The following is a 25,892-nucleotide window of genomic DNA, read 5'->3' on the forward strand; positions in this document are numbered from 1 at the left end:
TACTTAAATACTAACTACAGCATAGCCTTTTATTTGGAAATTTTCTATTCTATTTCCATATGTAAAAAACATGTCATTGAAAGTTTAACGCAGCTGTCTGTATTTAAAAAAATATAACAACATTGCCAAGATGAAGTATTCTGAATACAATGCTTTGAATTTGAAAATATTTTGATGGGCACCAAATTCTAACAAGCAGCAAAGCGAAACACTCTTCTGGAGTCCAAACTTGATAAAGTTATTCTTTTTCCAATGTCAACTACGTGACTAAGGCATGAAATTTGGTTCTCGATTTAAATTTTATCATGTGCGTTATGGCAAAACTATGATGCTTTAACTACATTGAAAAGGAACTTTTTAGGTAAACTGCAAATGTTGAGGTGCAGATAAAAATATAACTGAAAAGGGAGACTAAGAAGATTTCAGATTAATTATCATACCAGAAAGTATTTTCTCTGTTGATTAATGAAAAAAAGGCAAATATAAACTAAAAGAGACACTGAGTAAATAGTCCTAGAATTCTAAAGCTAGGAGAGAAAAAAAAAGGCACAGAAAGAATGTTTTTTGTTGGTTTTGCCTTTAAGAAGACTAATACAGTTGAGCATTTCATGGGGCCAATTACATAGCAATTGTCCTACAGGGACTATATTGTTTAAAGAAATTCAAATTTTCTGTAGTCTTGGCTAGTGTCCCTCAGAGGAGTGCAGATTAAGTTCCTAAGCCAACCATCTCTTCCACTATAAATAAAATCAAATACCAACTTGGATCTAACGTTCAAACATCAAGAATTTTGTTCATGAGACAACTTCCAAAACTGGAAAGTAAAGTTCTTTATAAAGTATTACCTTAAAAAATATTTACAAGTAACACAGGGATATTGTTAGGCAACACTAGAGAAACAAATGATCCTTAACAAAATGTGTCTTATGGGAAAAAAGTGAAGCTGAAGGGTATTTATATCTGAAGATCCTCAGAGCTCATGCAAGCACTGGCCACCACAGCCCAAATGATTGAGAAATATTTTCCAAATGGTAATATTAAAAAAAGAAGGAAGGGACGAAAACAACAACAAAGAACTGGACCTTCCTCATGAACATCTGCCAGATATTACAATAGGAGTTATTCTAGTTCTACTCCAACTTCTTTTAAAAGGACAATTCAAAACAGCATTCTAGAAATTAACAACGTGCAGTGTAATGGTTCAGAGCATGGGCTCCGGAACCAGTCTTCCCAGTTCCTCTCTGGCTCTGCTATTTACTAGCTCTGTGGCCTTGGACAAGTCACTGAACCTCTCTGTGCCTCAGTTTCCCCCCTCAAATGGAGATAATAACAGAACCAGCTCAGTGGGTGGTTGTGAGTACTAAATGAATTTCTCCATGTCAAACCTTAGCACAGTGCTTGCAGTTTGGCAAGTGTCATATAACTGTCAGTGGTGGCAGTGGTGATGGAGATATTGAAAAACCAACTGAACACAAAGTGCACAGGAAAATGTCTGGTGAAGCCTGGCTTGAACAAACTAAATGAAAATTCCAATCTAGGTGACAGCTAAACACGTTAGAGAATTTCATTTACATACAATTTTTTCCACCAGGCTTACTGCTCCCAAAATTCACATTTCCACTTATCTGAGCTGCTCTTAGGCACCCAGTACAAGACCAGACAAAAGAGCAAAGCATTCTTTAAGGAGCTGCCTGAAAACAGCTGACCTTAGGGCCTACTGATGAAACCAAAGCACGGTTAAACACACATTTAACAACAACACCAGCCAAGAACAGGAGAGGCAAACTTCGTTAGCCAGGGTAGTTGTCACTGATGACCACTCACACAAAGATACAAGAGCAAATGTGGAAGCAGGGGACATTGACGTGGCATCATCCTTGATTCTGGCACGTGGACTGTCCCCCCCTCCCGCCTCCCACCCCCTCCCCCCCGGCCTACGTGGACAGCACAAGCAGAGTCTAGTGAAGACCACATCGGTGGCTTATGTTGAGCTACTTTTTTTTTTTTTTTTTTGCGGTACGCGGGCCTCTCACTGTTGCGGCCTCTCCCGTTGCGGAGCACAGGCTCCGGACGCGCAGGCTCAGCGGCCATGGCTCACAGGCCCAGCCGCTCCGCGGCACGTGGGATCTTCCCGGACCGGGGCACGAACCCGTGGCCCCTGCATCGGCAGGCGGACTCTCAACCACTGTGCCACCAGGGAAGCCCATTGAGCTACCTTTGATTCTAAGAACCGTGAAAACTCTGGAGTGGCTTGAACAATTTTATCTGGCCCTGACAACCCTCTTAAGAATATATATCCAATTTTCATTCCACTTCCCTACCACCTCCTTAATCTCTGACTTTCTTCTCTCTCCTCCAGAAACTGCTTATCACGCTTAAGTAAACAAACGTAAATAGGGTTTTCTGACCAGTTGCAAAACTCCAGCGCTTGACAGCCCACACTGCATTTCTGATCTAATCCCCCCTGCACACACCAGGACGCTCCTGAGAGAGGAAGGCCAGAGTTGATTTTGCTCTCTTCTATCAATGTCCTGAGTGTCCTTGGCCTACACTGGACACAACATCTGAAGCTGAAGCACGTTTTCTCAGCATTTCCCTGGGCTATATTTAATTCCTTACATGTGGAGACACTGGTTTTGTATATAATTACTGTTTATTTCCTTAGTACATGTTCTGTCTCCTGTATGCAGGCTGCCAAATGTTTAAAAGCTTTCTACTTTAAAGCACAAGTCAACAGAATCAGGTAGGAGATACAGAAAAAGCAGAAATACTTCTTTCAAACAAAAGTGTAATGTGGTTTAACTCAAACTGAGTTTCTGAATTACCCCAAAGCCAGTATGCAAAATCACAGTGACAACACAGAAAGCACTGCAGATAGCAACTTAATGAATTCAACACAGCAAAGCAACATGTATCAAGAGAAGGCATTCTGCAATATGGTCTCTGTAGTGTTAGGGCTGCAACATAATACATTAAAGGGGTTACACTTTGCTACATTCTGCCCATTTTTTAAACCCCAATTCACTGTTCCATTTTGTTTCTTTTTTATTTAAGGAATACTTGAAACGATACTTAAAGAACTATTTCATTCTCTCTTATATGCTGACAAGAAATAAGAATGTTACAGCAATGACTGAACAATGTAAAGAATTATCCACTGCTAAGAATCAACATACTTTGGGTTAGTAATACATCTACTTTCAGGCAGTGTCAGAATTATTTACTCTCTAATTCGGAGAGGCTGAACACATTTAAACCTTTTCATTGCTGACAAATTATCCTACTGACAAACTAAGAATAACTATGAAGCATGGAAACCAATCTCTGTCCAGTTCTGAAGAGCTCTATACCACTGCTTGGTTCACGTTTCTGAAACATTTTGCTGTCGGTGATTTATTTCCCATCCATGTGGCCAGCCATTTGTTTATTCTATTGCATGCCATCTGTTTTTCGGTAGAGAGGTTTTGAGTTCTTCTCATTCCCTACCTCATATCCCACAGAAAACAATTTATAATAGACATAGAGTTAAATCATTTGGATTCATGTGGAGTTGGTAACTCGAGCTGCCTTTCATTTATATTTGGCAAATGCTTTAATGGGATTAGCAAATTGTGTCATTACGAGGTACTTACGGAGACACAACACCTTTTTTTTTTTTTTTTACAATGACAAATGATGTTAACAGTTTCATTTGGGGTATTTAACGGCAGTACAGAAGATTTTACTAACATTGCAGGAAATTGCCCCGAGAGACAATAAAGCCCTACCACAAACCCTGTCCATATCTTTTATTTCTGAGAGTCAACAAGTATGTGTATCAGGATGTGGTTGGGTCTACAGTGAGGAATAAATATCAAGTTGCTTCACTTTTCAAGGAAAGTTATTATTTAACCCACAGACCTAAAAACCCTGTCTGGTTCTCACATCTCAGTGGCATCCTCTAAGCCCTCCAACCATGGTCTAGTTGTCTCAATGCTCACAAGTGATGGCCCCCAGACTTCCCCAAAGAAAAGTTTATGCCACAAAGTCCAGCTCATCAGCACCAATTTATTCCCATTCTAGGGCCCACTTTGAGTTGCTCTAAAGAAGAGCCAACCATTCAGAAAAACAGCTCCTTGTGGAAACTACACAGATGATGTTTAAAGTATTAATTACCATTTTTACAAGAATCCGTGCTGCTTTGGTGGAGAGGGGGTATCTGATGACAGGACCCAGCGGCTATCCACAGTTCATGGCTGACGTCCAAGGGCTGAGAAATGTTCATCTTGAGGTCTACTTGATTTTCACTAGTCCTTACCAAATCGGAGTGAGATATACTTGGGGGGTAAGTGGCATCCTGATGGATATCTGCTGGAGTCGGTTCGTTCAAAGTGTTAAGTGACATTTGCGCTAAAGCTTCATTGATGAAGAATGAATTTTCATGACATAAACCCTCAGATTGATTAAGTTCCATTACCTGTGTAAGAAAAAAGAAAAAACACAATAATTCTTCCAGCAATTTGCACCAGTTTTATAAAGTATTTATTCCTAACAGAATTTAGCAATCAAGATTTTAATGAGTGAGGTGGAAAAGGATATTACCCTTGACTCCCTCCTCCCATCCCCTTTTAATGAGCTAGTACCAAAAACTTCAATTGGCAACACATAGCATATCTTAAAAGAAATAAAAATCAAATGAAAAGACACATGCAGCTGTGTGCTCACTGCCGTTAAAGTGTTTCTACTTTAAGGGAATAGCATTTCCACTTTTGCTAAATAAAAGTTGAAGACATTCATGTATACATAAAGTATTTGCAATAAATATAATCTAGCCAACTTGAAAGGAAAGTCAGATATAACACAGATCACTCTTAGAAGCTTGTCAACTTTTACAACTTTATGTACAGTATTTACAATAGCCAGGACATGGAAGCAACCTAAATGTCCATCGACAGATGAATGGATAAAGAAGATGTGGCACATATATACAACGGAATACTACTCAGCCATGAAAAGGAACGAAACTGAGTTATTTGTAGTGAGGTGGATGGACCTAGAGTCTGTCATACAGAGTTAAGTAAGTCAGAAAGAGAAAAACAAATGCCGTATGTTAACGCACATATATGGAATCTAAAAAACGGTACTGATGAACCTAGCAGCAGGGCAGGAATAAAGACACAGACGTAGAGAACAGACTTGAGGACACAGTGAGGGGGAGGGGAAGCTGGGATGAAATGAGAGAGTGGCACTGACATATATACACTACCCAATGTAAATTAGCTAGTGGAAAGCAGCCGCATAGCACAGGGAGATCAGCTCGGCGCTTTGTGACCACCTAGAGGGGTGGGATAGGGAGGGTGGAAGGGAGGCTCAAGAGGGAGGGGATATGGGTATGTACGTATACTTATAGCTGATTCACTGTGTTGTACAACAGAAACGAACACAACTTTGTAAAGCAATTATATTCCAATAAAGATATTAAAAAAAGAATATAAAAAAAATAAAAAGTATCTATGTGCACATAGTACAGAAAAGTAAACTCTTGGAACAAATGGAATTGTCAAGTATGGTTAGAGTGGGTGCAAAATGAAACACGGAACTTTTGGAAAGGCTTTATCCTGCCCAAACATTAATTAGTATACTACTTACGTTAACTGTCATTAGTGAAATGGATTTTGAATTTATAAGGTCAAATTTATAAAAAGAGAACAAGCTTGCAATAACGGAATAGTAGTGTACTTGTTAAATTCAGTACCTATGAACATTAATAGCTTAACTGAGCTGCTGAAAGGTAAATCTATACAGAACTCTGAAGACTGGAGCAGATACAGGGGAGCTCGAACTACGCTCACGGTGAGCGTGCCTCCAGGGTAAAGCTCGCCTCAGTGGTACAGCTCTAGTCTGTATTTCTTCCCTCGGGTAAGGGGGTCTCAGAGTACAATGAACCCATGGTCCAGCAGCACCCAGAGCTTTCACGTGTCCATACTTCAAGTCAAGGTGCATATGTATTGTCTCTAAAGGGTCCCAGCTTTTGTTACCTACACACCAAGTAACTCTTGTGAGCTCTCACACAAGCAGCGAAAAAGACAGACGTGTGGTCAGTGGCTCCGGAACCACCACGACCACGGCCGTCTCACACGCTGCTTCTGCAAGCACAGGGAGACCCGTACCTCCACGCCTCCTCCAGGCAGCGCCGCAGGAAGGCTCCTCTGCCGGCTGTGCTTCCAGCCACGCAGCAGGCTCTTCTGGGCCCGCATCCTCTCCCTCTCCCTCTCCACCAGGCGCTGGCCCTCCCGCAGCCGCTCCAGGCTCTGCTGGTACTCCTGGCGCTGCTGGTCCAGCTGCCCCCGGCTGCTCAGCAGCAGCTCCTCCTGCAGCCGGCACTCCCTCTCGCGCTCCTGCAGCCGGCTGGCCTTGGCCTCCTGCTCTCGCTGCTGCTGGTCGCACCTGCGGTGCCAGCGCTGCCGGTCCTGCTGGAACTGCTGCTGCAGCTCGTGGAGGTTGGCCAGCTCCTCCCGCCGCTTCTCCAGGCTTCGGCGCTTCTCCTCGTCCTGAAAGGGGCTGCCTCGGAAAGAGGGGCCGGGGGACAGGCCCTCCTGCTGCTGGAGAGCCAGCCTGTGCACCTCAATGTGGCTATCCTGAACGGTCAAGGCGGCCTGTCCGAGCAGAGGGCAAAAAAAGCAAAGGCGTCCGTACCGTGTGCACCTTGGGTTGGTACCACCTCAAGAGCATGACCAAATTATTTTCTCTGAATATCTCTGTCCTTGTTCTAAGTTACCTCCTGAGACTGACCTTGGCACTTCAAATAGGCTTGTCTGCATTTCCTTAGTGGTATGGCCTGGAATTTATACACAAAAGAAATAAAGCACAAAAGCAATACTCATCCCCTCTTTTGGAAATGCCGTTTGTTGCTGGTTGTTGGATAATATTTAAGCAATAAGAATTCAGTACCTGAATTCACAGGACTCTGCATTCCTGTGCTATGCCTCATTCTTTTTCTGAGGTCTTGACAGTCAGTAATTCAGGAGAATTTAAGAATCTATATAAATCTGGTAGTACCCTTTGAGTCTCAAACCAGAAATTACTTAAGCTATATGACATACATGAAGACATAAAAATAAAAGTCAGCCACTTGGAAGCTTTGCTAAATAACCTTTTTTATAATATAATGCCCAAGAACAGCAGTTAATATCATGTTTAGGAGATGTATAAATGGTAAAGCTAGTCTCATTACTGCTATGTCTTTGTATTATAGCAGGAAGGTCATGCACAAAGCACTAAGCTGAAATTCATTTGTTTAATAGAGTGCTAAAAGGAGGCTGGACTGCTTCAGGGGACATAGGTACTCTAAAACCCAGAGGACATTACCAACCAGGGACACAGATACTCTAAAACCCACAGGGCATTACGAACCAGATTAAAAAAACATTTTGAGTTACGGCATCTGCCTACAAAAAGTTTGGCAGTATCACAGGAAATAACTGACAAGTTTTGGAAGGATTCCACAAAACAAAACAAAAAAATATCTGGAAATGCCCCTGGAAGCTTTTAATTTTAAAAGTCCCCAGTGAAAGCACAAAGAAACAGAAAAGGGACAAATTGAAAATGGCCACATACTGGGTATGTGTGTGTATGTTGTGACTCGTTATGAGAAATTATTACTCTCCTAGGGATAAATTCTCATTTTTCTTTCCTAAAAATTTAAAAAGCTGTCCATGTAACAGATGCTGGGAAGATGGGGATTTGACCATTAGTTATTTGTTAACTCAGCAGTTTCCCACGCTTTTGAAGGTTAAAGAACTAAGGTATATTTTAAATTGGTATTTGTCTTGGAGTAAGTCTCAAAAATGTATTCAGTGGGGCCTTTTGAAATAAACTTCATGTTTTTAAATTTGAAAATCAATTCAAAAAATTTCAACTTCACATGAATATTTGATTAATGTCTTTTAGCAGTTATTATAAAGAAAACAATGATACCATTGAGAAGAGGTACTAATACTTTTGATATTTAAATATGAAATAATAAGCCATTCAGGACTCTGCTGACCTGGCTAAAGCAAACCGTAGACTGCACATCACCACTTAATTCTAACAAATCCTAAGGGCATCATCAGAGTAAAACAAACAAACAAAAAATCCAACATTTTATATGCCAAAACTGCTACAGGCAATGGTAACTCTCACGTAAGGATTACAATTAGATTAATTAAATGCTACCATGAAGTATTCTTCATATATATGTAACATTTGGGATAAGACTACTCCTTTCTGTAGCAGAGAGGTGAAATCTGAAGACTGGATATTCATCTTCACATTTAAAGTTTACATTTACACTTAGGACAGAGAATAACGCTTGCTTTTGAAGTTTAGGAAAATTCCCAATTCACTCTCTCTCCTTTTCTTTTTTTAATTATATTGAAGTATAGTTGATTTACAATGTTGTGTTAATTTCTGCTGTACAGCAAAGTGATTCAGTTATACATGTATATTCGCTCTCTCTTAACTTTTCTCAGCTGAACTGTGTCCTTTCCTTTCTGCCTTGCCTACACCTCATCTCTATTCTTCTAACATAGGATCAAATTTCATTTTCATCTGATTCAAAAATCCTTTGTAAAAACTTTAATCATGCATAAAACATTCAGCTTCAAAAGAGATGACTGTGCCATGAACAGAAATCTTTGAGAGCCCATATCCTTAGACCAGCTCAAAAGCTTTGGTTAAGAGAACCCACTATAGAATTTGGTATTTGCTTTAGTGTTGCAAAAACTAGGTCATTTAGGTCATCCAGCTTTTCTGAACCTTGAATCCACAGAGGGCTGCATTCATGGTTGAAAAGAAGAGATATGACCTTGTGAGTGTTTTCATCAGGCAACACAAGCTGGGACACTCAATGTTTTCATCTCCCAAAAGTTAATGAAGTGCACACAAACTATACCCCTTCTCAGTTAAAGTTTAAAAGAAAGAATATTTGTTTTACATGAGAAATTAATCTCTAAGACCATCTACCCCAGACCAGCATATCTAATAGAAGACACTAAAGGCATTCCCACTAAATCTTGAATACGACAAGGATGCTTACTATTGCCACTATTATTTAAGACATTTCAGAATTTCTAGCCAAAGCAGTAAGCCAAGAAAATGAAATTGATATAATTATTGAAGAGTAGCCAAAATACCACTACTTTCAATTTTTTACTTTCTACTTGGAATACTCCAAAGAATCAACAGAAAAACTATTAAAACAAAAAAACAAAAATTCAATGAGTTGGCCAGTTAAAAAATATATAAAAAACCAATACCTGTATTTATACCAGCAACCAACATTGGGGAAACAGAATGAAAAAAAAAAAAAAAATTCCATTCACAATAGGAACAAAGAGACAAAAATATCCAGGAATAAACTTAGCAGAAAAAAAAAGTACCTAAATGAAGACAATTACAAAGCTTTCCAGAAGAACATAAAATAACATGTTCTCAGACAAGAGAACCAATTATTGCAAAACTGTCAATCCTCCCCAATTTAATTCATAAATATAGTAATATTTTAATTTAACTGTCTCAGCAGAAGATTAAGAAATTTGTCAGACTGATTCAAAAGCTCTTATGAAAGAACATACAGACAAACATGGAAAATAATAAGAGGAGACTGTCATGCATTCAAATGTAATCCAGAACTTTAATCAATAAGATAGTGGTACTAGATCAAGAATAGGAAGATGATCAATAGAACATAAAAGAAGTCTTGATGCAAAGTATTAATAAGAAAACAGCAAATGTAGCAAGATATTTTTTTCTGGTAAGAACTTAAAATCAGACTTTTATTTTCCTTATTTTCTTTTAATATTCAATTAGGTATAAGATATGAAATATGAATGACAATAAACCAGTGGGGAAAAGTTTAATTTCAGTAGTAACCAAAAAAATGCAAATTAAGATCATGAGCTAACTTGACCTATTTTCAAATAGAAATTTCCATTACTTCAACATTTTCAAATTGGCAACAAGTTGTCCATATTACCCTATTGTAAACTTTTCCAGGTATATGTAATCTATGTCCATGTCCCCTTTTTCTTGCTGATAATGATTTTTTCATGCCTTTTTCTTTTTTTCTCATTAGTATCAATATGAGGTTTTAAAAATTTTACTAATGTCCTAAAAGAAACAATATCTGAATTTTATTGATCTTTTCTATTAGTTATTTTCTATATAATTTATGCTAACTTTATTTCTTCCTTCCCTCTACTTTCTTTGGATTTTATTTTGTTGTTTTTTAACTTTTTGAGATAGATGCATAACTCATTGACTTTTAGCTTTTCTTCTTTTTGAATATGTGCTTTTTAAAGCTCTAAATTTTCTCTAAGCATGACTCTAACTATAACGTACATATTTTGATACTTAGTAATTTTATTATCCTTCAGTTAAAACTATTTTATAATCTTCAATATATTCTCTTCATTGAGTCCTGATTTACTTAAGCATATATTTTCTTAATTTCTAAATCAACAGGGATATTCCAGTAGAATATTTGATACTCGTTTCTAAATTAATTGCACTGTGACCCTTGAATATACTTTGTATGATTTTAGTTGCTTGAAATTTGTAGAACCTTACTTTGTGGTCCATAATATGGTAAATTTTTGAAATGTTCCAGGTGTACATTATACAAATAATGTGTATTATTCAGTTTTTGTGTGTATTATTTTATGTATATTAATTAGGTCAAGTTTACTTTTCCTGTTATTCCACTGTAACCTAACTGATTTTCTGTTCACTTTTATTATAAAGAGAAATGTGTTATAATCTAAAAAAAAACAAACCTTAAAATCAGACTTTTATTTTCCTTATTTTCTTTTAATATTCAACAGGGATAAGATATGAAATATGAATGACAATAAACCAGTGGGGAAAAACGTTTAATTTCAGAAGTAACCAAAAAAAATGCGAATTAAGATCATGAGCTAACTTGACCTATTTTCAAATTGAGGACAAGTAGAGAGGGGTGCTGATTATTTTGGCAATGTCTATCAAAAACCTCAAAAATTAATTTCAGTAATTTATCCTAAGGAAACACTCACATATGTTCAAAGAGATCAGTGCACAAGGATGTGTGCTAGACTGTTATTAACACAAAAGTATAAACTATGAGGAATGGATACATTCTGTAGCCCTGAATATTATTCAATCATTAAAAATCGTGCTATAGAGGCCAAGTGATGACATAGAAAGGTACAGGTTCCAAGAGTATGTATAAAATGATTCAAAAAACTAGAGGGGGCTTCCCTGGTGGCGCGGTGGTTGAGAGTCCGCCTGCCGATGCAGGGGACACGGGTTCGTGCCCTGGTCCGGGAAGATCCCACATGCCGCGGAGCAGCTGGGCCCGTGAGCCATGGCCGCTGAGCCTGCGCGTCCGGAGCCTGTGCTCCGCAACGGGAGAGGCCACAACAGTGAGAGGCCCGCCTACCGCAAAAAAAAAAAACCCCAAAAAACAAACAAAAAAAACACCAGCAAAAACCTAGAGGGATACATACCCCCATGACAACAGTAATTCTCTCACAAAATCACAAGTCATTTTACTTGATGTACCTGTATCAAGATTTTCTATAAATCTGTTTATAAACATTGCTTTCACATCGTTTTAAAATGTTTTTTAACTCACAAATTAAGCAACTGGATGTATTCAGCCTTTCTTGTGCACGACCTAAGGGATCATCCAGCCTTAGAGTCCTCATTTTCACAATGCCTGTCTTTCCTGGACAGACAGTGAGCCGTCTGATGGTAGACTTTGCGGACCACTTGTCCTTGTGTGCTTGGCCCTCATCACAGTGCCAGGCCCAGAGAGGGAACTTAATAAATGTTAGGTGGATGAACCAAGAAAACAATGAAAGAGCATATGAATTATTTAATTGCCCCAAAGGCCTAAAGGCCACATGTGGAAGTGAAAAAAGTTTAGGTGTGAATTTAAGTTTTCACCAGAAAATGTGAAGTCATGCTATACTCACCTAAGAAAGAGATTCATTGTAAACTTCAAGCCAGATCATACTCATCAATATTTTTTAAAGATATGAACTGTTTTATGGTTTCAGAGAAGAATGGTATAAACTGTAGTAGTGGTGATGCCTCGTGATTACAAAACCAGGTGAAGTTCAAAGCATCTAGCTGAGTTACATTTGGGGTGAGGCTTGGTGTTCTTTTAAGATCATTCACTACCTCTCAAATGTTCTAACTTTTAAAGTCCAGGACTCATCGAATAAACTGAGTTGCATGAAGAGAAACATTCTCAGGGTCAAAGCATAGTTACCTGAAGGCTATATAAGAGACGGGTTAAATTCTGTATCGCTTGTATAATCTGAAAAATAAGATTGTGAGTGTCAAATTTTTGAAAAAGCATTCATTATCCACAAACAAAGGATGGTAACATATTTAAGGTATGCAGAGCTCACCTCTGACTGTGAAGAACTTGGGAAACTTCTATATTCCACCTAAAATACATAAAAACATAAGAAAATGAGCACACTCTACTCTTGAAAAGCTGCACTGTAGCGTTCCACAGTATATGACCTCAGGGAAATCACTTCTCTCTCTCTAAACTCTTCCGTAGTGACTGTTTCCTCCCAGAAATCAAAGCCTGTAGAATTAAACCACCACTTGATGAGAGAGAAGCCCCTCTGTGCAGACTTGGTATCTGAGATGCATGGTAACTTTCCACCCAGCCATCCCTTAAAACACTCAGGGAAGATGGTCAAGGAGCGCTGCAGGCTCTAAGTGACAATGTTCACCTCGTGCAAACCGTATTGTAAATGGAGCTCTCTGCGCCCAGGTTGAAGTTGTCTCCTGGGCCCAGCTTCCAACCTGGAGGCCAGATTTGGAAGCCAGAGATCATCATGCCTGGTCTCTAACTCACTTTGAGATTTACAAAGCCACAACAGACAGTGTTTGGGAGGAGAAACCAGACCCAGAGGCAGCCCAAAGGAGAGCGCTCAGCTGGCCAGCTCCAGGTGCCCCCTCTCAGAGCTCACTGGGCCCATGCATGAGCGCCTTAGTAGAAACCCTGTCAGCAGAGGCCTTGAACGAGGCCACAGGAGACCACGTGCTCCCGGGGGATGCATCTCTACCTCACTCATTGCCTCTCCACTGCTCACATTGGGGGCACATGTGGCTAGTGAGGGTTTCCAGTTTTCAGAATTCAACATCTGTCTATTTGTTTGTTATCTCTTTTCTCTCATTAGGATGTAAGCCAACGAGTGGCAAGATTTCATCTGTATTCAGTACTGTACCTGCAAACCTAAAAACGCTGCCCGGAATGTAATGGACACGCACACTCCATGCTATAGATAAAGAGTGAGGGACCACGAGGCCCTCCACACCTCATGCCGTGGGGATCATCAGATTCCCTGCCCTCCTACAGTCTCCTGCACACCACTTGTGGTCTTGTCTGAGCAGCTTTAAATTGAAACCGCAGGAAACGGTTCTCAGGTAACCTGAGACTTGTTGAATTCAGTTAGTTCAGGCTGATGAGGCCATGAAGAGCTAGCCAGGTCTTTTCTTCCCGCCCCTCACCCTTCCCCAACGCTGCCCATGAAAGACGTCATTACTAAGCAGCACCTCAAACAGGGGAAGGACAAACGATGGGAAAGGAGATAAAGTTTAGTCATTAGATCTGCGCCCAACCCTCAGGAAGATAACCGGGGCTGAGAACCCCTGTTCTGTAGTGAGTGCCGGAGTTCTCTCTGCTCTTCTGGTTCTGTCCTTGCTCCACATTCCACTGCTTTTGTAATAAAAAGATTGTATGGGATATAATTTTTATATTCTACACACATAAGAAACAGAAATGAGCTGGATTGTGCTACGTGTAGCTACTTATTCCCAAGATCCACTTGGTTTGATACCAGGCAGGAATTTTGAACATCATCTTTTTAATGGAGTTCGTCTGCCACCTTGTGGTGAACGTGCATAGCTGCAGTAGGTGCTTTACACACGGGATATTTTGCCGTTTGGGTTACAAATCAGTAATTTTGAAAAATCCTTTCAGAAATGTTTTGTTCTTTTTTAACCTTAACATATTAAGAAAGATAACTACAAAATACCCATCATATGCTTATTTAAAGTGTGATTTCAAATGATTCTGCCATGTATGTCAGTTCATTTCGTTTCTAAAAATGCCTTATGAATGGCAACATTTTCCAGGTAGGTTCATCCAAAGAGCACCCTGAACACGTAACCTCTTACCTGTCACTGAATCATGGAAGGGGAGGGCTTTAGGGGTGGGAACCACCTCAGCTCAACCCTCCCCCAGCTTCCCCCCCTAGTAACATAAAAGCAGCTGGAAGCTACAGGCTTGAAAGTGAAGTCTGCCCTGAAAAGGAGGGAAAAGCAGGAATGTTTTAAGAAGAAATAAGTTAGAAAGCTCAGAGTCAGAGTAAGGGGAGTAAACTCTAACGACTATTTTCATTTTGGCTATGAAGTTTAAAAAAACACTAACTCACAGCCATCTTTTCTATGGCTCTTAAAATATCTTTGGTTTCTCAGTCATATGTAATATATACAAAAATATATATGATGTACAAAACGTTACATAAAGATCGGACAGATGTCATCTTCCCACATGAACACACAGTGGTATCTGGTAATGTGCCTAATTCGATTTTAGATAAAGTTAAGCTCTTGAGCCCCAGATAATCCTGGGAAGGCCCACTAGCCACTTCTCAGAATCATATTCTTACTCCCTCTCTCTCTCTGACATCTCAGTTTCATTTGACGTTAACAGAAAATTTCATGCACTTAATGTTTAAAAGAGTGCGTTATAACCTATGTGTATAGTACGTAAAAAAAAAGGTGTTTGGAATCACTTTGCCCCAGAGCAGAAATTGGTTAGGTTGATTACAAGTCTATCACAAAAAGGCAGGTGACAACAGGGGTGGTGGCAGGAAAACAATCGTAAAGGAGAGGAAGGTAAAAGAAAGTGAAGAAGCCAGAATATTCCAAAGTCAAAATTGTTTCTGCCACTTTAGCACCACCTGGCTGCATAAGGGCCTGGATGTCCAGGACCACCTCTCAGCCACGAGTTACTGTATGTAGTGGGTGAAAAGCTTGAGGTTTGCAGGGCGGAAAGTGAGACCAGAAGCAAAAGCGCAGACACACAAATAAACATTTGAGTTTTAAATCTTTTTAATTACTTTTCATTGGTTGCTTGGTTTACACCTACACGATATCAGAAAAGCAAGAACATTTTAAGAAGAAAAAAGTTGGAAAGTTCAAGTACGAATACTGAAATTGAGAACAACGCAGGAGAACGCTTGCGGACTATTCACTGCCGTGGACACACCAGGAGCTGAGGTTGTTTGATTACACAAAGTAACCGCTGCTGTTTACTAACAAATCAGTTCACAATACCTTCTCCCCGGCATCAGAGACCGCCAGGTCGGTTCCCACACCCTGGGTCCCAGGATCCACATCCCAACAGCCTCTTCCTCCTGTCCCTTCTGTGACTAGTGCTGGAAGCACACCATTGAGACAGAAACAAAAAGGACATCATCAAACATCAGCCAGTAGACCGGGTTCTTTGTACTCAGCTGACACATATTCCAAGATAAGAAACATCACCACATCACATGTATAGAATATTCTTATAAGAGGTGCTAAAAAAGTACAGAGCAGAGTGCAGAGTCCCTGCCCCCAGGGAGCTTACACACTAGTAGATGCCAAGCTGGCCCACAGCACCCATTGTCACCCATCTTTTTACTTTTCTTTCTTTCTAGCGGAGAGATGTCTGTGGTACCAAAAGGGTAGGATTCTGCATCTCACTTTCACTTAATAGGAAAAGCCGCCTGCCGGGGGTTAAATTGAAAACAGGCACCATGGAAGAAAATCAAAGGTTGGCAGGCCAGGTCTAAGGAGACGGGTCTGGGAAAGGCTCCCTTAGGGCCGGTACAAGGGTAGCAGACCGTAAACAAGGTTAGAAGGGAGGCATCCAATGGCAGGAATGAAACATCTTTCTAAGCAGGTGAAGACGGCTAATACTTTATGAGCTCAGTCATACAAACTGAGAAGCTGTCCTTATCTCCAAATAACTTAATTTTTAAAATAATTTCCAAGTGTGTTTTTTCCCTCACAATTCTTACTTACGCTGTAAATTCACAAATACTGTAAATACTGTATAGTTAACATATGAAAACACAGAGATATTTCTAGTCCAGAGATACGTTTAAGTACCAAATACAGACTTCACGCCATCCACTTAATCTCCATTGGTGGGATATTCTTTCTTTACCCACGTGAACTCAGTTAAAATTTATACCATGCTCACCTTGCACATATTAAAACTAGACTTTCCAAAGCCCTTTCACACACAGAGTCTCATTGGAACCATGTCCACTCAGGACCCTGGTGAAATAGATATTCGCTTTGTGCTATCTTGAAACTTCATTACTGACGAAGGAAATACTTTTTCTTTATTTAAATTAATTAGAAAACACTTTGGTCTTTGGGAAATGACAGTCCTCTTTTATTCCAAAGACGTTTTTGTTTAAGCAGAAATAGCTCCAAATTAAATCAACTAAAAATTAAGTTCATTTTGCCCAAGCTAGTCAACACTTTTTCACTACAGTGAACAAACACTTTATAGAGATTCTTCTGTCACTCAAAAAACGGTTGGACTCTTGGGTACTATTCTTAACTCTTAGAGAGATGCCAAAAGCATTACCAGAGAATTAGCCATTCTCTTTTGCCCCCAGTAGATACGAGGACCATCAAATGGGAAAAGGAGCTGATGGTGAACCAAATGAAGGCAGAAGAGTGGCATGGACCAGGTCTCTCTGCTCCTGTATTCTATTTCAGAATTTCAGAATTTCACAGGAAGTAGATTCTACCTGTCCACCTGATTAGGTATTTCAAGGACTAAAAATAGAGGGCCTTGCTTGGTCTGTAAGCTCAGACTGACAGGGGCCCGACTTAGAAGGACCCAGTCCTCCAAGTCAATCATAGAATCAAACCATCCAGTTACAGACTTCCGTTCAGGACAGTGTGTCTCACCCTCATCAACTCTAGGAAGAGAATCAAACTCTTGTAGCACCGTGTTCCAATCCAGCCCAGCACTAAACCCCAGCACAGGACTAAACCGGTACAAGACCCCACCAGCCTGCCCCTCCTCTACGTGAACCCTGACTTCAAGCCCCTGTAAACAGCCTCCCATGGTTCTAGCAGACGTCAGGGGGAGATGCGGATACGGACAGGGAGAGCCTTCGTTGCCTGGTCTGACAGGAGGTAGGTGCGGCCTGTGCTCTGGGCAGCGGCAGGAGCTGAGTGGAGCCTGTCCAGCCGTCCCTGAGCTGAGGCTGAGAGCGGCAGATCCCTACACCGTATTTTTAGCTAGAACTTCCTCAATGGCATCGGCAGACTCTTCTTTAAAAAGCAAATCACCTGGGGCAGTACAACTCCCCTGACAAATCTGGGCTGTGTTGAAATGAAAAACACATGTGCACATTCTGAAAATAGAAACCCAGGATTACATAAAGTAGAACTTAAGAATAATTATTAGCTCTGGTTTAAAAAAAAAGTATAGAATTTAAAAACTGTACTGCTTCCATGTATCTCAATTAACCAAGGGATGCTGTTACAGAAATTCTAAGACCATTTAATCCTCCAGTCTCTAGCTACTAAAGACATTTTATCTGTGCACAGAAGACCTGGTGGAAGTAAGGTTTTTAATCACCAAGACATAATGAAACTATATCCTTTATGGTCCTACCTCAGAAACCTCTAGGGAACTAAATATTTAGCTCACAACTATACATATAATTCGGTTCTGAGAAATTACCTAAATCCATTCACCACGTTCTAGTTTTCTGTATTTAAAATCTACTGAAACACTGTTTAATAAATGAATTCTGACCTCAACTAAAGTGTATGACAACAGTGATCAAGAATCTTCCGGCATTTCTGCCTTTAACCCGAACACTAAACCTCGTGTGTGTGTGTGTGTGTGTGTGTGTGTGTGTGTCTGTGCATGTGCATGTGTGCATATATGCATTAGATTCTAGTTTTCTGAGTTATGTTTTCTGAGTTGATGATATGAGATTAAGGTAAAGGTTCATTCATTCTTTAATGAACTGCAGGGACCCTTTTCCAAAAGACCAAAAAGTGTCAAAGCTCTTTCAAGACTGTATTCAGCAAGTCATAGCAAATACAAGACAGGGTAGGGTTTGAACGAAGGACACAGCTTCCCTGGGTAATGGCAGTGTAACCTACAAACTATTCTTTAAGTCCTTGTCCTTGGACACCAGTGTCACTTCTATAGGTAAAGGAGGCTAGCATATTTATTCTCAGGTTTTTTTCAAAAGAATACACTCGTACCCTTCAAATCAGGACAGAGTCACTGCCTTCATTTTATGTGCCCACTATATGCTCCAGGGACTGTGCCCAGGCTCACTGCAAAGGCTACATGCTCACTTACAAGCAGTAGGTGATCCAGGTGTGTCCCGAGAACTGAACACATCCTGCAAAGCAGGTTCTCCACAACCTTCCTTGGGTGACTGACACACATCGCTCGTCTGGGAGGCCTTCACCGCAACTTGCAGGCTCTCGGCTAAGGAGAAGGAGGAAAACAAAAGTAAATTAAAAAATATATATGTGTGTGCGTGTGTGTGTGTGTGTGTATATATATATATATATATATATGGCCCAGGAGCTAAAAATGGCTTTTACCTTTTTACAGCATTGTTAAAATACACACACATGCACAAAGAAGATTGTGTTCCCCAAACTGTATATGGCCTGCAGAGCCTAAAATATTTACTATCTGGCCCTATACAGAAAACGTTTACCAACCCACAATCTAGACCAATACTTTTAGCATTACTTTATGATAGAGAATTAATTCAATAAAAAAACAAACAGTATAAAAATAACTCAAATGCAACTTCCAGTAAATTAGTATGCTAAAAAAACTTCCTGAAATCAATTAATTTAAATATGATATTAGGCATTAGGATTTTATTTATTTATTTATTTATTTATTTAGCTGCGCCGGGTCTTAGTTCCAGCACGCAGGATCTTCCTTGCCGCGTGCAGGAGCTTTAGTTGCAGCATGCGAACTCTTAGTTGTGGCAGGTGGGATCTAGTTCCCTGACCAGGTATTGAACCCGGGCCCCCTGCACTGGGAGGGCAGCCTCAACCACCGGATCACCAGGGAAGTCCCCAGGCATTAGGATTTTACAACTTGCTACTCAGAAATATTAGCTGTTCTTCAAAAGAGTATTTCCCCAAATGTGCCTGAAATAAAATACGGGTTCACAGTCTTCACCCTAGACCTACTGCATCAGATTCTCCAGAGGAGAAAACAGGGGATTTGAATTTTAAACAAGCACCAATGGCTACTCTTAGGATCTGGTAAGACTGGGAAACGCCACACCAAGAAAGTCAAGTTCTTATTTACAATTAAAAATTTGCAACCAGCTCACAGGATAGTATAATTCTGAGGACTCTACAAATATTTCCAAATCCCTCTGTCCAGTGATTCAATCTAGCAACTACTCATTGAGCACCTACTCTGTTCTGGGGGCCACTGGGCATCTGTTAACTAATAAGGAGAGTTTGCAGACTAGAGAAGGAAAGAGACACACACAACTAACTCTACTACAGGGCAGTGCACGATCAGTGCCAAGTTCTACCATCCAGGTATCAGAGCATCACAAAATGCCCAGCAGCACAGGCTAAAATTGAGAGTGCGCGACTTATTTGATAAAGACATCGTCAGGGACAACGAGATGGTCCCTGGTTGTGTCAACCCATTTGGAAGTTCTTCCGGCTTTATTTCTAAAATCTACCTTGCCTCTGCCCACTTCTCTCTATTTGCATTGCCAAAAGTCCTGGTCTAGACCGAGGCCCCAGCCTCTCTCTCATCTCAACCTCTGTAAGCACTTCCTAACAGTCTCCAGGCAAACTAGTCTCCTTCTATCTTGTTTTCCATTCAGCAACCCTCATGCTTTTCAAGATATAAATAAGATCATGCTACACCCATGATTAAAAGCTTCCAACAACTAACTTTCCACTGATTTTGGAATAAAATGTCTCTCTCTCTCTCTTTTTTTAAACCACAATCTACAAAGATCTGGTCCCTGCCCACCCATAGCAGCCTCCTCTGCCTCCTGTCACCCTGCCTTCCTTCTTTCACTGAACATGCCAAGCCCATTCCAGATGCAGGGGCTACATACTCACATTCTGTCTGCCCAGGAATGGTCCTCCCCCAGATCTCCAAACAGCTGGCTTCTCATCTGTCAATTTTCACCTCAAAATATAATCTCAGAGCAGTCTTTCCTGACCTCTCTACAGCAAAGCCTTCCCCTCATCCAATCCCATTCTCTTATTTTCTTGCGACTTTCTGAAATAACCTTGTTTCTCTGTGTATTGTTTATCTTCCCCAACTAGTTTTTATGAAAGCATTACTGTTTCCTTAGTTGGCACCAACAATAGCGCATACAGTAGGTAGATGCTTAATGAATATTTGATGAATAAATGAGTAAGAGATTCCATCAGTGGACTCCATTTCAGACAACCTCTACACCCTCCTTAAGACCTCAGTCTCTTCAACCGTGAAATAGATACAATAGATTTGATCATTTCTAAATTCTCTTCCATAGGTAGTGTCCTGAGATTCTAAGGCAGAACTTGGCATACGTTTTCTGCAAACATTTCTGCAGACAGTAAATATTTTAGGCTTTGTGGGCCGTACAGTCTCTGTTGCAACTATTCATCTTTGCCACTGTAGCAAGAAAGCAGCCATAGACGATATGAAACAAGCGGGTGTGGCCGTGTTCCAATAAAACTACAGCTGAAAAACAGGCGGTGGGAGGTGGGATGCATTTACTCCGTGGTCTGTAATTTACCAACCCATGTGCTGAATGACAGCATTCCCTTCCACTCTCGGGTGGTGGCTCTTTTATCTCCCAAACCCCCTCTGTCCCTATTGTCACTTCCAGACTATTGGCCCCATTTCCTCCCTAAACCTGTTTTTCCCTTGAAGTTCATGCCACCAGATTACACCACTCCTTGGTCCTCCTGGTTGCCATTCATCTACAGACTCCTCAAACAACATGGCTCCTTGTGGAAGTTCTCTCACCTCCCCCAATGCTACTCTTGTCAGGATTCTCTGTAATTTCAATTCTGTGAACACAGTCCTTCCAGTACCCTGGCCTATCATCTCCCTAACTTTTTCCCCTTCAGTGAGCTCGTCCTCCACCCTCCTTCAGCCACCAACTCCCACGGTTATGCCCTAGACTTTGTTATTCTCCACACAGCACCCAGAGGAAGTTCCTTTTAAAACACAAATCAAGTCACTCTTCTACTCAAAACTCTGTACTGCTTTCCCATCTCACTCAGAATGAAGTTCTGAGTGCTTACCTTGATCCGGTCCATGGAATCTGAGTCCTAAGTAACTCTGACTCATCTCCTGCCACTCTCCACTCCTACGTCACTCTACCAGCACTGTCCTCCTTGCTGTTCCTCAAACAAGCCTGGCACTCACCTGCCTCAGGACCTTTGCACCTGCTGTTCCCGACATCTGGAACATTCTTTCCCCAGATATCTACTTGGCTTTCTCACTTACTTCTTGTCTGCTCACATATCACTATATCAAAGAGGCCTTCCCTAGTCATCCTATCAAAAACAGAAACTTCCCAGCCCTATCACTCTCTATTCCACTTACCCTTATTTTTCTTCATAGCACTTGAACCAAACTGACATCTTTTTTAAATATATGCTGCTGTTTCTGGAATAAGTAAGGACTCTCTGTTTCTGGAGAGTAAGGATTTTGTCTTCTTCTGCTGTGTCCCCAGCACCAAGACCGTAGCACACGGCACATCGTAGCTGCCCAATAGACATTTTATGAATTTGTTGAACCAAATCCTTTTGGAAGCAACTTACCTTCTTTCAGCGCTGCTGCCAGTAATGAGGCTGCCTGGGGAGGCTCTCCGGGGTCTGGTTTAATGAGGAGGTGGGGCTCTAGATGGACATCCTCAAATCCACTCAGCTCTCCAAGTTCAGCATAGATATGCAGCTTCTCTTCCAAATATGTGCAAATTTGTTGGTCTTGGTTACTGAGTATTTCTAAGAAATAGTATTAACCATTGAAAGTTATCACATGAATACAACTAATGAAAATCCAGGCTCTAAGATAAAGATGTTGCTAGTTAGCAAGCAGTACATTGAACAGGTCAAGTACAAGTTATTGATTGGGTGGGACAAACCTAGGTTGAAATCCTAGCTATTCTACTTGGTGACTGTACTTTCCAGCAAATGATTAACATCTCTGAGCTTCCTTTGCCTTTTCTGTAAATTTGCTGTACTCAATAAATGTTTGTTTCATTTCCCATTCCCCTAATTCCCGAAAACCTTGCAAAGCCGATCTTTGTTTATTCAGGCTGTTTTCTATTAAGATTAAACATGAAGGTCAGGAATGAAAATTGAGGTGGCACTGTCCACGATGAGCGCTTCCCACAAGGGAAAACACGCAAGGCCTGGAACTGCTCGGCCTTCAGCCAGTCCTGGTCAAAACCAAACATACCGGTTTATGTTTTCGTTTCTCAACATCCGATGTCTTTAACCACCTTCGCATGCATCATCTTCCTCTAATTTCAACATGTCACAGAATTCTTAGAGCTTAAAGGGACCTTAACCAGAAGCGAATTCAGGGGTTCTCAGTCTGCCTCAGAATCACTGAGGAAGAGTTTAAAATACTGATGTCTACAGCCCATTGCCCTCAGATTCTGGGTGAACTGATTGAGGGTGAGGCCCAGACATCAGAATTTTTAAAGACCTCCCCAAGTGATTCTAAGGCCCAGCCAGAGATGAGAATCACTGAGCTCATCTAATTTCCTTACTTCACAGATTTGGAAACTGAGGACCAGAGCTATTGTGTTCCTTGTCCAAAGTCATACAACCGTGACCTAACAGTGTGAGATCTAAAATCAAAACACTAGACAACAGGTCCAATGCCCATCTGCACCATACTGTCCACAATTGCTGTTATGTTACATGCAGAATTTTTTAAATATATTTTTAATCACTAAGGAGGGAGGGAGTCATTTTATTTGAGCACCTTTAGTGCCAGTGTATATATATATATACATATATTATATATATATATGTGTATGTATGTATATGTAGATAGATTGATATCTACTAACTATATATATATATATATATATATATATATATATATATATATATATATATATATATATATGCATGTATGTATGTGTTTTTGTTTTTGGGGTTTTTTTTTGCGGTACGCGGGCCTCTCACTGCTGTGGCCTCTCCCGCTGCGGAGCACAGGCTCCGGACGTGCAGGCTCAGCGGCCATGGCTCACGGGCCCAGCCGCTCCGTGGCATGTGGGATCTTCCCAGACCGGGGCACGAACCCGTGTCCCCTGCATCGGCAGGCGGACTCTCAACCACTGCGCCACCAGGGAAGCCCCTGTATGTATTTTTTTGAGAGTGGTCGGTGTGGGCCTCCCATGCACAGAATTAATCATTTAGTCATACGTTCCCATTCATGACACCTGGGCTTTCCCAACCTCCAAGGAGAACTGCACGACCCGGGAACGAGAGGCGTCTGCATTATACCTTGACATTGCTGAATTTTGGCCACTCTGGCTTCAGCTTTCCGCCTCTCTTCGTCAGACTCACTTGTCCTTCCCCCTTCTTCTTCTGGGCAACTTTAAAAGACAATAGTCAAGAGAGACAACTGAAACCAAATCCAAGTATCTTTAGGCTCGTTAGAAAGACATGGGAACTTGGCAGTAGAATTATTCGGAGAAGAAAAATTCAGCAGAAAGAGAATTCATCGTGCCCCCTGGCCAAGAGATTTGGTTTTCTTGAGTATATAATGGACCTTGCATACTATAACATAGCTCTCAAAGTCAGCAGTTTAGGATGACTCAAATATTTCAACAAACACACACATACACAAACATACACTCATACATGCACACAATACCAATGCCACTGGTAGGTACAACTCAAATCATCATTGTTGCTTCCTACTGCATTTGGGCACTTCCATTCTTAATGAAGGTAGAGAGACTGGAGGGGACAGTGGTAGGGTGCCAGGTTGGGTGGGGCGCAGTGGAGGAGGAGGAATTTTACACAACATCATTCAAGATCTAACTAATCAAGTTACCATTAAGAATGATCACCCTCACATCCCCATTTATAAAAACTGTCTTTGCACAAGTAATGAGGGGTAAGTTGATGCAGCACACTTAGATCCAGCCATCTAAAAAGGTTTATTGAATGATTCTTCAGAATTAGGGACAAAGAGAAACACAGACATGGTCCCTGCCCTCAAGGAGCTTCCAATCTAATAACCAAACATATATACATAGAAAAGATAATAGCTGCAAGGCTGAAGATGACAAGCACCAAATAAATGCTTTGAGAGCAGGTGTTAAGGAATTTCAGGTAAGGAAGAGACCAGTGGAACTGAAGACGTCTTCAGGAAGGAGGTGAGCCATGAGCGGCAGCAAGATGGGCAGGATTCACACAGGCAGAGGGAGACAGGACGTTACAGGCAGGAAGGCATGGAGGAAAAAGGTGCAGATGAGGGGCTACTGCAGGCCGGGGCAGGGGGTGGGGAGCAGACCCTTCTGGCTGAGGCTAAGTTTTCATTCAGGGGAGACACAGTTGGAATATTTTCCCCAATGGAACAAGTCCATTGCCTCAATAATGGACAGAAGGAAATGTTACCTTTCTACTGCCTGTTGGATCCGCCTCATCCAGGTATTCCGTTCCTCCTTGGAGTTGGTATGAATTTCATACATCTCAGGACCAGCAGATGAAGCACTGATCAGAAACATTCCTCTCTCCTCATTCGCAACTTCCCTAGCAATGAGCTTCTGAAGGGAAATGACTGATGGCTTCTGATCCTGCAGAAAATAGGATGAGGTGCAGATGAAACAGTGTCCTATTTAAAGCAAGGGTCTCACAAAACACAGTAGCTAAGGAAAGCAACAGTATTAGGCAAATCTTATTTCACTTCAACCTTTTCTCTTCCACAGAAGAGCTGTGGAAGCTTATAAGATTTCCAATGAAAAGGTTATGCTGAAGAGAGGATGGAAAAAGAAGACACAGGAGAATGTTTGTCCTTAAGAACTGGTGGTTTAAAAGGATATCTTTTAAAAAGACAGAACAATCAGAGCAGTAAGAAAAAAATATCAAAACTGTTGTAGTCAGGGATGGAGAGATTTTTCTAGAAGGGCATGGTATAGGAAACAGTGTATCAAATATTACAAAGAGATTACGAGGGTTGGAAGACCTACAGAGTCCACTGGATTTGGCAGTTAACAGTAACACTGTTTCAATAAGCTGATGGGTACAGAACCCCAAGTACCAAAGAGTAAACTGTAAATATGAAAGGTAACACTGGGGAGGCAAGGGCTTCCCTGGTGGCGCAGTGGTTAGGAATCCACCTGCCAATGCAGGGGACACAGGTTTTGAGTCCTAGTCCGGGAAGATCCCACATGCTGCAGAGCAACTAAGCCCGTCCGCGACAACTCCTGAGCCTGCACTCCAGAGCCCGCGAGGCACAACTCCTGAAGCCCGGGCGCCTAGAGACCATACTCTGCAACAAGAGAAGCCACCACAATGAGAAGCCCACGCACCACAGCGAAGAGTAGCCCCCACTCACTGCAACTAGAGAAAGCCCGTGTGCAGCAACAAAGACCCAACCCAGCCAAAAATAAATAAATTAAATAAATAAATTTAAAAAAAAGAAAGAAGGAAAGAATGGAGAGGCAAGACCTCAGATTCCCCAGAACCAATGTCTACTGCTATTGTAGTACTGAGCACAATAGCCTCACTGCAACCTGCAAATGCCTCTTGTTCCCACCAACCAGGTGAGCCCTTGGTGGGCAGGAATGGGT

The 25,892-nt window shown here is 41.1% G+C and overlaps 1 protein-coding gene across 1 annotated transcript in view; it reads right to left on the reverse strand.

Moving 5' to 3' along the window:
• The window catches only part of ARHGEF28 (Rho guanine nucleotide exchange factor 28), a 307,797-nt gene that overhangs the window by 23,936 nt on the left and 257,969 nt on the right, over positions 1-25,892 (reverse strand). The window contains 9 exon segments of the mRNA XM_060009321.1: positions 4,156-4,456; positions 6,150-6,635; positions 12,278-12,325; positions 12,420-12,458; positions 15,370-15,470; positions 18,428-18,559; positions 21,895-22,077; positions 23,596-23,687; positions 24,718-24,896. Coding sequence (XP_059865304.1) covers positions 4,156-4,456; positions 6,150-6,635; positions 12,278-12,325; positions 12,420-12,458; positions 15,370-15,470; positions 18,428-18,559; positions 21,895-22,077; positions 23,596-23,687; positions 24,718-24,896 — 1,561 coding nt within the window.

This window comes from Delphinus delphis, chromosome 3 (assembly GCF_949987515.2).
Source record: "Delphinus delphis chromosome 3, mDelDel1.2, whole genome shotgun sequence".
Classification (NCBI taxonomy): Eukaryota; Metazoa; Chordata; class Mammalia; order Artiodactyla; family Delphinidae; genus Delphinus; species Delphinus delphis.